Consider the following 13,364-nt stretch of genomic DNA (forward strand, 5'->3'; position numbering starts at 1 on the left):
GAAAGACACAATTTTCATCACCTTCTACTTGATGTAAGGTTGAAAGACATTTGAGATGTGAGTAGTATGGTATGTTTATGAACTTTTACAATATGTTATTACAGCTAATTAAGATCACCGCCTTTGAAAAAAAATGAATTGACATATATAGACCGACATGCATTGAGATTACGGTTATAGAACATACATCTCTATATGTGTTGATTCAATTATGTATTTATCAAGTACATTTAACTTGTTATGTAGATGCGTGTCCCATTCATATTTTTGTTACAAAAAACTGGTGGAACACATTGACAAGTCAACAAAAATAGGCCTAAGAGTTGATAATATGAATAGACCTGGCTATTTTAGTAAACTTTTTAAGATATAAAAATTGTGAGATTTTTTGAAGACTGGGCAAAAGAGGTACTACTCTACAATATACTGATTCTCTTACATATGAGAAAAGATTCAGTAATATAATAACAAACAATCTTTTGGGCACTTGCATATATGCACTGCACACTACATATACCTTGGAATGAAAGTAAAAACATTCTCACACAGTGTAGGATTGTTGGATGGTATCTATGTCGATGTTCTTCAGTTTTACAACTGATTCCACGTGACCTTTCAGCGTAAGCAACTCTCGCAACCTGCATGTATGCAATGCACGCGTATAAACTGATATCTTTCAAATAAATATATCAGTGGCTTATGAGCTTATCTTTTATGTTTGTTCTAGCTATGTAAGAATACTAAAAAGGGAAGTGTACCTTGTCATCTCAGCTCGGCGTTTTGCATCTTCAGCCATCTGATTAAGTTCATTGTGGTTGTTGCGGTCAACGCTATGTATTTCAGGCGGGTCCAGCCCGTGTAGTGTCCGTTGTGCTTGAGCCCATTTAAGCTCACGGTCTTCCTTCCCAAAGTTTCTTTTCCTGGTGAAAGCAACCTGCACCAAAAATGTATTTCAAGTATCCTGTAGATAAGGGGTGCATTAATTAGTTGGTCAAAGTTTTACTCACGCGTTGGTCAATGACAAGATCCCATGCTCTACCACTTATAGCATATCTGATGAACAACTTTATGAAATCGAGTGGGATGTAGAATACAATGTTGTAGAGCCATATTACACCTGCCCAACCCCATCCGATCCCTTCGATTGCAGAAAAATTCCAGTCTGCATAAACTGCAATCAACGTTGCAATCTGAAAAAAAAAAGATTTATTAACTAACTACGTAATAATCAATAATAATCATAATTGGTAAATCCGCTCACCAATTGAGCAATCAAGAAGGCACCGAAAAGTAGAGCTCCTGGACGTTCATAAACGGACCAGCTCCTAGAACGTGTAACAAATATTAAAGCTTGACTGATGGTGCTCACTTGTAGGTATACTGCTGAGGCTAGCTTTTTTTTAACATCGTCCAATGTAACTTGACCAGTTTTCTGAAGGCTAGAAACTCCAAAAACACGCTGGAAAATGGCACGCCAGGAAAAATTTTTAAACTTATAAAGTGGATGATTGAGAAATTTTGAAAATAATAACTTAGGAGTACTTCTTATAAAATCTAGACAATGCTCTATAAATATAGAAAAGCAATGATTATTTCTAAAATTAAACAATGAAGAGAAACTTTCTTACCGGGAAAAAATCGGTCTCATACGCAGCCCAGAAGAAAATTACAGTCATCATAGCCAAGTAGCTACCGAGAATGATCCCTGTAGCGAAAATCTCTGCCAATTTCCAGCTGTCCGGTTGAGGAGACGGTTTCACTCTATCCTTGGAAATTGTCATAATGGTACCTGGAAAGTGCAACTAGTTAGTTGAGATGACACTATCAACAAAATAGATAAATACATTAATAAGAAGGTATTATGGGCTTATGGCTGTGTTGAAGAACAAATTCTAACCGTCGTTAAGAATTGCAATGATCAGGACCATGAAGGGTGGAAAGTCAAACTTCCATATGAGGGCTAGTAGCATGAAACCAAGCTGTTGAGAAAGAGATTTGAGAATGTAAGTGAAATAATAGGTAGAAAACATAGAGTTGTGCATAGTAAAAGTCAGGACAGCATAGTAGCATACCACTATACGGATAGTAATGGAAACTGCGTATATCTGCATAAGAGAAATTGGGTATTACAAAATTAGAGGGCTTCTTAACATGATATAACAAATATCTGTTACAAAGAGTGCTCTTTTGTTAGCTTCTTAATTTATTTTTTACCCGAACCTATAAGTCCTGCCCATTTTCTTTCAGTCTAAGTTATCATATTAAATATTAATAGATGGCAAAATGGGTCAAAATTGGACGGATCGGGTAACGGGTCAAAACTGTTAGATATGCAGTGTTGGTTAGAGCAAAAAGAAATGATTTTAACTAGAAATGGTAAAAATCGAGTGCCCAAAATGGACAAAAAAAGTATGATACTTTTAATCGGAAAAAAGTTAAGTATCCCAAATGCAAACTTGCAAAAAGTTTAGTGTCTTTTTTGTAAAATAACTGAACAGTGACGAATACATTAAACTATTCACTGAAATAATAGCTAATAAACTAACTTTTTTTTATAAAACCATCTTGGGTGTTTTATGCATTTAAATACAACTCATTTGACCCGTATCATTTTTCCTTAAATCATTTAGCTAATATTGTTGATCCATTATAATAAAACACAACCAAATATGGGTCAAACTTTGTTATTTTGTGGTCTATTACCAAAATATAAGAATAAATGGAGGTAGGTCCATGAGATAAAGATTGGCAAAATGAATGAATACGCTTCTCAAGATCAGAGCTTCAACTTACAGTGTAATTTTTCATCCTCTGAAAGATTGCTCGGCTAGTTAGTACTGCACTGATAATAACACTAAGACCAGGTTGAGTCAGCACTATATCAGACGCACTACGTGCAGCATCAGTTGCATCTGCAACCGCAATTCCAATGTCCGCTTTCTTAAGTGCAGGTGCATCATTCACTCCATCACCAGTCATACCACATATATGCTTTCTTGCTTGTAAACGTTTCACAATTTCATATTTATGCTCTGTAGCAAAGCCACAAATTTATGCCTATGATTATTGTTTATTACGTTAGTGATGAAGCTCTCATGCATATATACAATGAACGTACCAGGAAAGACACCAGCAAATCCATCAGCTTTTTCAATCAACTCGTCAATGGGTAAGGCGGCAATTGACTCGTCTTTGTTCTGTCCCAGTAATGCAGATGAAGGGTACATGTTGGTCCCCATTCCTAGACGCCGTCCTGTTTCCTTTCCTATTGCTAGCTGATCGCCTATTCGAGATCAAAAAGGTCATGCATATGGACCACAGACTTAGAAACTTGTTTTATTAACCTTCAAGGGGATAGCGCCCTTGAGTTCCTCTAACAGAGGTCTCAGGTTTAAATCCAACTTCCACCGGCTTTAACCCCCTTGAAGGCCACCTTCCCAGCACAAGTTGCGTTTTGCTAATATAAATGACTAAATGAGAGTAAAATGTCATTTTCGTCCTTGAGGTTTGGCCAGTTTTGCGACTTTCGTCCAAAGGGTTGTTTTTCCGCATCTGGATCCAAAAGATTTGAAATGTTGCCATTTTCATCCAGCTCGATACTCCATCCATTTTTCTCCATTAAGTCAGGGGTATTTCCGTCTTTTTTTGTTAACTTAATTCGATCTTTTCCAAGGGTATTGGGTCTTTTTACATAAAGTGGAAAGACCGAATTGCCCTTTAAGTTAGCAAAAAAGACGGAAATACCTCTGACTTAACGGAGAATAATGGATGGAGTTAACGAGCAGGATGAAAATGGCAAGATTTCAAACCTTTTGGATCCAGATGCGAAAAAACAAACCTTTGGACGAAAGTCGTAATATTGGTCAAACCTTAGGGACGAAAATAGCATTTTACTATATATATAAATATAAGTTTCTATGATACTTGTCACATCTGCTATGATAGAAGAACCCACACCTGTGATCATTTTGACGCTTACTCCCAGATTCAAAGCCCTTCTAATTGTCTCTGCACTGTCATGTCTGGGTGGGTCAAAGAGAGGCATAAGACCGATAAACTCCCATGGACCTCCTGGGCTTTCCTTCTTTCCCGCAGGGACTTCCTGTTTAAAAAGATTAGTATATATCGAAAAACTAACTACAGGGTCTTTTGTTTTAGATTTTTTTTTTCAAACCTGGTAGGCTACTGCAAGGGATCGTAAACCACGCTCGGCAAACTTATCTATCACAAGATGTACTCTACGCTCAATTTCTGATTTATTATGTGCAAGATTCAAAATCTGAAAAATTATAAAAAGACATGTAGTCGGTTGGTCAGTTACTGATGATTGTTAAAAGTTAAAATGTATGTGCATCAGTTGCTTTACCTGTTCAGGAGCACCCTTACTGACACGATGCATTTTGTTTTCACCATCAATGTAAGTTAATGCTGTCCTCTTATCGGTAGGGTTGAATGGAAGGAAATGGACCTCTTGAATACCTCCCCGTGCCTAGATAAAACATATGATATTAATATATTATTAGATTATTTCAAACCAGATCAGAAAAACAATTGATCTAATTTTGTGTATTATCGTTAACGATAGATATTAACCTCCTTAGGGTCAGCCAACATCCCTACTATGGCAGCATCTATTGCGTCTTGGTTTTCCACCCTAGAAGCTCTTGCAGCCATCAACACCACCATATCAGCATCCACTCCTTTAGCAAATATCTGCAAAGATAAAGGATGCGTTATAGAATTTAAAGTGAGACAGAATTTTGAAACAAACCAAGTGTTCAAAACTTCAAATGATCAAGCAACCTCTATAAGATTTTTGTCAACCGAAAGCTTGTTCAGGGTCAAAGTCCCAGTTTTATCACTGCAAAGAACATCCATGCCTGCCATTTCTTCTATTGCTGTCATTCTTTTTGTGATAGCTCCCTGTAGTGATGTAGAAAAGTTGCGCACATATTAGGGTCCTTCTGACAAGAAAAGCATATGAAACAACAAAAGCAGAAAGGGTTTTAAACGTACCTGCTGAGATAAACGATGAGAACCAATTGCCATTGTGACCGATAAAACTGTTGGCATTGCAATAGGAATTCCACCAATGAGAAGCACTAGCAAATTGTCAATTCCAGGACGATATTTACGGTTTTGAATTGGGTACATCACGATGATTTCTACTACCATTCCGATTGCAATTGAACATATACAGAAGTTCCCAATCGCTGTCAGAACCTGCAAATTGTGATATCTTTATTACCAGAGCAGCCATCGTTTTTCAAACTTAACAAAAGCTGGTATTTGTTTCAAATATAATTAGATGCACGTGTACTTTCATACCTTCTGAAAATGGCCTACTTGGTTTGTAGAATCTACAAGATGTGCAGCCTTTCCAAAGAAGGTATGCACACCTGTCGCAATAACCACTGCTTCAATTTCCCCCTGTTTGCATGTAGAGCCTGAATAAACTCCATCCCCAGGGAGCTTTGTTACAGGAAGGGATTCACCTGTTAAAGCAGACTGCAAATCAACCAATTGGAATCATTAGAAGATGAAATGTATAAGAAAAGGATGAACCAAATAATTCAGTATACGATGAATATGACTGTCATAATAATAAAAGAAAAAAAAAGACCTGGTCTATCTTTAAAGGATCACCCTCAAGAAGTCGAGCATCTGCTGGGATGATATCTCCTAGTTTAATACTGATTATATCACCTGGAACAAGAATTGCTGCTTCTTCCTCATTCCATTTTCCATCGCGAAGCACCTAATATTTCATTTATTGACATTGTTAATTTAATATATAGAACATATTACAGTCAATCACAAGAGATGCCAAACTCAAATGAGATGTTAGTACCTTCGCTTTAGGTGCAAGGTGTGCCATGAGAGCTGCTGCTGCGTTACCAGCATTGTTCTCCTCTATAAAGCTTATTGTTGAATTTATGACAAGCAGTGTGATAATCCCAACAAAATCCTGCCAGTCAGGTGGTTTACCCTGCACAATAACCAAGATCCATCAATTAATTTGAAAGAAACGTCAACATAACACCACATGTATATAGAACTTATATAGCTATCAGCACAGTGCTAAATATTTAAATACATTTGAGATTACTCACTCCTCCATTGGCAAGTGCAATGGCCATAATTGCTGCAACTTCCATGACCCATGATAGTGGGTTCCACATAAACCCTAAGAACTTCAAAATTTTGCTTTCCTGAAATTAAAACATTTAGTGAATCTCAAATCTCCTCAACAGAAATTTACAAATTAATCAGGTTTAAGAACAATAATTGTAAGCCTGACACCTAACAAGCAACAAATAATTAGATATGTAGGTACAATACGCCACACACCTCCTTCTCTTCAAGCTTATTGTGCCCAAATATCTCTAATCTCTTTTCAGCATCCTTTGATGTTAGCCCTTCTTTGGAACATCTCAAATTTTCGAAAACTTCCTCGACTGGTATCGTTTCCTATAATTCAAATTTATTACATTAACCATACAAGACAAAAATAAAAGTATATAACTGTATTAAATAATTCATAATCCTTTACTAAATAACAATCAAGTAGTCTGGCAAAAGCTAGCATTAACATCATAATCGACTAAGAAATCGTTCATAATATAAAACACACACAGATATAGGTTACAGTTCCTAACCAAATCAACCGCTTCCTTCTTCACGGCTTCCATAATATCATCCGCCTCCGCCATCCCTATCTCTTACTTTTCCAGCTCACTACAACATAAAAACTTAATAATATCAGTTATTCCAAATGACGTTCAACTGCCACCAAAAAACTAACTGAACTCATATTTACAAGCAACTAATAATCTGCCACAAATTTCAATTCATTTTGAATTAAACCCACAGTAACCTTTCATAAAATACTCACCAACAGCACACGGTTAATCAATCTTCTGAGAACACAAATTACATAATCTTTGAAAAAAATATTAACGTAAACTAAACGAACGAACAAACAAACAAGTAATTCAATAAACGATGAGAGATTACCTGAAACTCATCAATTTTGTTATCGTATACACACATACAAACGAATATAAACGATTCAAGTGACCGCTAAATCGTCAGAACCGTTACTATATCACTAATCATCGGAATTCCGATTTACAGAGCATGAACCGTCAGATCGAAACAACAACCGCTATTTCACAGTTTTTCAGAGAGATTACACATAGTTTCAAATCATTTTCAGAATCGACGTACACAACACGTAATTAGCTCAATTCGCACGGTTAAACTACTCAAATCAATCATCGTCAAGCACAAATGTATTAATCGATTATGGACACTTCTAATAACAAGCTGATTGATAAGAATCTAAATCAGTTCATGAAATCCACTTATACAACACGTAACTAGCTCAATCCGCATGGTTAAACTACTCAAATCAATCATCATCAAGCACGTATGAGTTAATCGATACTTCTACAACACGTAACTAGCTTAACAAGCTGAAAAACAGAATTCGAATAACATAATTCATGAAGAACAAAGAGAATTAGGTCAATGAAATACACCTGAAAATGATGAATGATGACGTAACGGTTGCTCGATTTCGTACGGATGCTGTTAGCTTTGACTAACTGATTGAAAGATGAGGGAGGCGTATAAAGCATGGGAAAATTTGTTAGTTGATATAGTGATCTGTGAGTGTAATACGGTGGTAGGTGTAGGGGTAGAAATGTCTTTTTGATTAAGATGGTGATCAATTTGGCGGGTACCACTTATTAGACTTTCAATAGGGTTTTTTATTTATTTTTTGTTGGTGACTAGGAGATGGATTTGTATGGTAATTACTTGTCAAAATGAGAAAGATGTTTGGTGGTGATAGGTATGTAATTGGAGTGGTTCATTATGATTTTTTTAATCTTTTTGTGAAGATATATGTGATTTGTGTGTTACAAACTTATAATCGTGTTATCTTTAAGTTTTTGAAGAAAAGTTAAATTAAGATCATTATATGAGTGACATGTTGATTGTTGATCGGAAACATAATGGAAAACATGAATAACATACCTGATGTAGCAGACAGGTCAGTAGAGAATCTAGATGGAAACGCAGCAATAAAGTTTGACATGATTGTCAGCTTGATCTGATTCCTTCTTAGGATGCAAACTAATGATGGTGATTAAGAACCGAATAAAGGGTAATTCGGATGGAGAGAGAGGCGATATTATGATGTTATTGAGTAATCAAGATAGATTGCTAACCTTGTAACCTCTATAATAGTCTCCTTATATATGCACCCAAGAGGAAACCTAATTAGTTAATAAGGGTAATATGGTCCATCAACAATTACCAACTAATTATTTAATAGGTTGTTATATATTTTGATCTATATAATGTAAATGATTATAATAGCTACTAGATTAAATACAATATAATAATATATTTAATCTTACATGACAATTATTGTGTTTATGCAATAACTTTTTTATAAAAGAGAATATTACATTATATAGATATGAAATTAAAACAAAATCAATCAAATTTGAAACATTTTTAAAAGAAAACTACTAAAAAAGAGAATCAATCAATTCAATTCGAGTAGTGGTTGAACATCACAATTAGTTTTTTTTCCCTTAAAAAAATAGTTATATGACAAATGTTTTAGAGTTCTAAAAGTTAACAATAACTAGTGGTGTCAAAACCCACAATTAACTCGGAACGCAAATGGAATTCAGTATGTAGCGCACACCATGGTAAGCGATAAATTAAGTTGTAATATTAAACAAAGAGTAAAGTGTACGGATAGTTCTTGTGGTTTTGTAAAATAACACCCATAGTCCCTAACTTTTGGAAATTACACCGGTGCTCCCTGTGGTTTGACAGTTTGTTACTCGGATAGTTCCTGGAGTGGATGTCCATTAGTTTTCTCCGTTAAATCTATGTTAAATGACAAAATTACCCCTATACACACACATAAAATATACACACTTACGTATTTTTCCCTCTCCCTTTCTTTATTTACAGAAAGCCATTACCACTGCCAACACCACCGTGGCATCACCATCACCTCCACCAATCATCGTCATCACCAACTTCCACCACCACCGTTACAACCACCTCCCACCACAACTACCACCGTTTACCACATCCCCTTCTCCACCACCGTCATCCACCTCCCCTTCCCTACCTTCGCCACCCACCTCCACTACCGTACAGAAGAGATATGTGGGGTGGAACCTAAACAATGCAGATTCATTGGCTTATCTTGTTGTGTGTCACCGTTAACCACCAGGTACTACCACCGCTTTGTTCGTAGCCCAAATCGATTTCATTTTTAAAAATTAGGGTTTCATTGGTTTGATTTTATGGAAGGAAATAAGGATTCGTTGTCGGTTTGATGGTGGTTGGTATTGTGGCGTTGGGGATGGTGAAAACTAGTGGTTGCATTGGTTACTGAGGTGGAGGCAAGTAGTGATGGAAGCGTTTGATGGAGGTGGTGGTGATATGGGATGTGGGATGCACAACTATTGGGTTTTATGTACAGACAAGGAATTTTTCATCTTGAATCATGTATGATCATCAAAAGCTAAGTCTGTTAATGATTTGGTTTGTATGTTTGTTCGTTCTCTCAGCAGTTGCTCAGGATGATTGATGGGATGGGTTGAATTTCAAGGAATTTGTGGCATTTTTGTCCGTGTTTAGTTCACGTGCCACATTACAGCATAGAGAAACGGTGGTGGGTGTGTTCGGTGGTGGAGGGGAAACGGTGGTGGTGGGTGTTCGGTGGTAGAGGGGAAACGGTGGTGGTGGCCGGTTGTTTATAAGGGAGGGGTGAATAAGGTGGGCCCACATTTTTAATAATCCATATTGGTTTTTTATTTTTTATAGGGAGGGGTAAATAAGTAATTTTAGATGGACTTAACAGAGAAAACTAACCTCCATCCACAACAAGGACTATCCTAGTAACAAACTGTCAAACCACAGGGACCACCGGTGTAATTTCCAAAAGTTTGGGACTATAGGTGTTACTTTACAAAACCACGGGAACCATCCGGGCATTTTACTCTTAAACAAAATGATATATGTATGTGTTCAGTTTGTTTCTTCTCAGCTTTGTACATCGAAACTTAACGACAAAAAGTACATTGTAATTTAAATAAATCGTGATCGTACACCAGTAATAAAACTATAAAAAACGAAGAATAACCCAAAACTGGAAACATTTATTAATATTAAAAAAATCACTAGTTATATATAAATACATTTACTTAGAATTAATAAAAAGATATTAACAAAAAACAATAACAAATCAAAATAAATTATACTACTTAACTAAAATCAGTGTTCTAAAATTTGGATTTAAAGACCGATTACTCGGCGACTACTCGGTACTCGGCATCTTACCTTGAAAAGTTACTACAAGTCAGCGTTTATAAGGCGGAGGCAGTCAAACTCGGCCTACTCGACGACTATTCGGTGGGAAACTTGAAATACTCAGTGACTATTCTCGGAATAGTCGGTCAACTACTCGAAATGTGCTAATTGTGACATTAGTTATGCTTTTTTTACACCTTAACTTTTTCTTGTAATTACCAATGAATCAAAGCTTGTCATGTGTGATTTTGTGCAACAAATTTCAATATAGCGCAGCATGAATTAAAAAATAAACATATTAGTTAAATGAAAATATATAATAGACACACATTATTTGTAAAATAAAAAAAATAAATTAATAATACAAAAATATTTTTTGTTAAATATAAGTATATTATAAAAACATTATTTGTAAAAAATAATTAATAAAAAATATTATATGTAAATAAAAAAAGTAAATAAAATAAAATAATTAAACCTGTCGGTCAAGGTCTGACGCGGCAGATTCAATTTGTCATGTGGCGTCTTATGATTAGTGGAACCTAGTTCCTACTAAAAAAAAGTTAGAAAAGTCAAACGGATATTTTGTAATTTTGAAAAATCATTGTCTTTTTGTTAATTTGATCAGTCAATATGACCATTCTTGTGACTTTCCTTTCATTCATTGATGCGGTAGAGTGTGATGAAATGAACTAGACAATTACGATAGTTAAACAAAATAATTACTATACTTATATCTAGTTACATAATTACCAAATTCATACAAATAATTACGCTAGTTATATAGATACATACACAAAACTTAATAAGATTCAAAATAGGTGATTTCTTAATTACGCTAGATATGATTAAATAATAGCTCTAGTTATGAAAATAATCACGCTAGTGATAAAAATACATACACAAAACTACATCAGGTCCAAAATATGTGATTTCATAATTATCATAGTTTAAATTAGATAATTACTCTAATTATTTAAAGTAATTACCCTCGTTATAAATCAAGCAACTACTCTAGTTATTTGTAACATAATTTTTTTTGTTTTTTTGAAAAGTGAACTTCATTAGAAACCGTCAACCCGCGAAACGAGAAAACACGCCGACACAGCTACGTAATTACAAAATTACACCACTCGGACCAAGACAAAGACCTATTTTTGGATATATTACTAAACCACAAGAAACTATCCGATTTAATTTCAATACAAATATCTTCTATTCGGGCTTGACCATTAGAAAATTTGACACCATTTCTGGCCCACCATAACCTTCAACAGCAAACCATAACAATTCCATGGAAAATCTCTTTCGTGAGGCCTCGCAACCCAATATGATCATGAATATCTAACAACTCCCTAACTGTGTTGACAGCGAAAGGCGCAACTTTACACCATCTAGAGACAAAAAGCCATACTCTGCTAGCCACAATACAATACAAGATGTGAAAAGATGGTTGCTCGTTTCATCGGTAGAGCCGCATAGAGGGCACATGGAATCTTCAATCTCTATGTTTCTGCTTCTTAATGCCATAGTGGTAGGGATTTTATCCATCTCAGCTCTCCAAGCGTGCACATTGCACTTTACAGGGATCCATTTGCTCCCCTTCAACACGTAGTTACTACTATGGTCCATCCCTCTTTTTAGCATTCTTTTAACCGCCCCCACCGAATAGTCTTCTATTTCGATCCACGTCCACCTATCACTCAGATCTTCAATCTTCACCGAATCTGGGTCCCTGTTGATCCAATTTAATTCCGAGATCTCCAAAAAGGTTCTTGGGTTGCTTCTCCAATTCCAGGTCATCTTGCAAGTACCATCTATTCCTAGAAAACCTGCTTTCCACACTACATTTTTTATAAGACTCAAGATTAAAAATATTAGGATAAATATCTTTCAAAGGTTCGTTACAAAGCCAAGGGTCCAGCCAGAACGAGGTGTCACGACCATTACCGACTATACTTTTAAAAAAATTCCGTAAAGGAGTACTGTCCGCCATAGTTCACGCCACCATTTTAGCGATGTTATGCCACATTCCTTTCAAGCTCCTTTACACCGGAAGAAAACCCCAATTGCTCCTATTCGTATGGAGTGTGTCCACTACCTTCCTCCAAAGATGATTCTTCCCAGTCTTGAATCTCCATCCCCATTTGGATAAGAGGGCAGTATTAATATGTTTCAACTTATTTAACCCAAGACCCCCTTCATCTTTATCAACCGCCACACGGTCCCAAGCAACTCAATGCATCTTTTTGTTTTCACCCGACCTTCCCCATAGAAATCTTTTAATCATAGATTCCAATTCCTTGATCACCTTAGCCGGAGCTTTGTACAAGGAAAAATAGTAATTAGGCAAACTTTCAATAACCTATCAACGTGATGCGGCCTCCATAGATAGTAAATTAGCTTTCCATCTCGACAGTCTAGCTTCAAAGTGTCACACCCCAACCGATGGCGGAAACATCAGGGTGAGGCACTGAGCGAAACAGATTGTCCAGGAGAAATCCATAACAACTAAATTACCAAATATTTAACTTTATGTCCCATACCATAACATATCAAAATAAAGTAGTTATTACAGACAAAGTATCTTAAAGACAAATAAAGTTGTTCCGACAACTCATAAATTAATTGTTTTGTTTCTAGACTCTTCCTAACTTGATTCCACAAAAGCTAGCGAAGCACAACATCCTAAACACCTGTCACATACGTTAAAATAGAGGTCAATACACATAGTGTAAAGGTGAGCATACAAGTTTAATAGTATAATAGATAGCGAAATCGGTTTACGCATAACCAACATGTAACATGTTGAAAAGTGAAGCTAGAAGGTTATCGACAATGAAATATGCACAGACATGACTGCGAGTTGTAGAATGCGCAACACATATCACCACTATGACACGTGAAGTAAAACCCTTAACAACCCCTGTCCGCGACAGGTGCTGAGTCCAAATTATAGTACTATCGTTGCTAAGGTGTCAGGCAACAATCACTGTGTACACATAACATACAAG

At 36.0% G+C, this 13,364-nt stretch overlaps 1 protein-coding gene across 1 annotated transcript; it reads right to left on the reverse strand.

Moving 5' to 3' along the window:
- Window positions 1–368: 368 nt before the first annotated feature.
- Window positions 369–7,697, reverse strand: LOC110920820 (plasma membrane ATPase 1). The gene is made up of 22 exons (XM_022165019.2): window positions 7,545–7,697; window positions 6,660–6,738; window positions 6,352–6,471; window positions 6,114–6,212; window positions 5,852–5,989; window positions 5,624–5,758; window positions 5,329–5,508; window positions 5,017–5,223; window positions 4,804–4,923; window positions 4,594–4,713; window positions 4,367–4,489; window positions 4,175–4,279; window positions 3,958–4,102; window positions 3,119–3,283; window positions 2,794–3,032; window positions 2,073–2,105; window positions 1,898–1,979; window positions 1,629–1,789; window positions 1,262–1,459; window positions 1,008–1,190; window positions 759–934; window positions 369–638 (listed from the first exon to the last, which is right to left on the reverse strand). Exons 2-22 carry the CDS (start codon window positions 6,711–6,713, stop codon window positions 542–544), a joined length of 2,880 nt encoding a protein of 959 aa, XP_022020711.1. The 5' UTR covers window positions 6,714–6,738; window positions 7,545–7,697; the 3' UTR covers window positions 369–541.
- Window positions 7,698–13,364: the final 5,667 nt, after the last annotated feature.

Source organism: Helianthus annuus, chromosome 17 (assembly GCF_002127325.2).
Source record: "Helianthus annuus cultivar XRQ/B chromosome 17, HanXRQr2.0-SUNRISE, whole genome shotgun sequence".
NCBI lineage: Eukaryota > Viridiplantae > Streptophyta > Magnoliopsida > Asterales > Asteraceae > Helianthus > Helianthus annuus.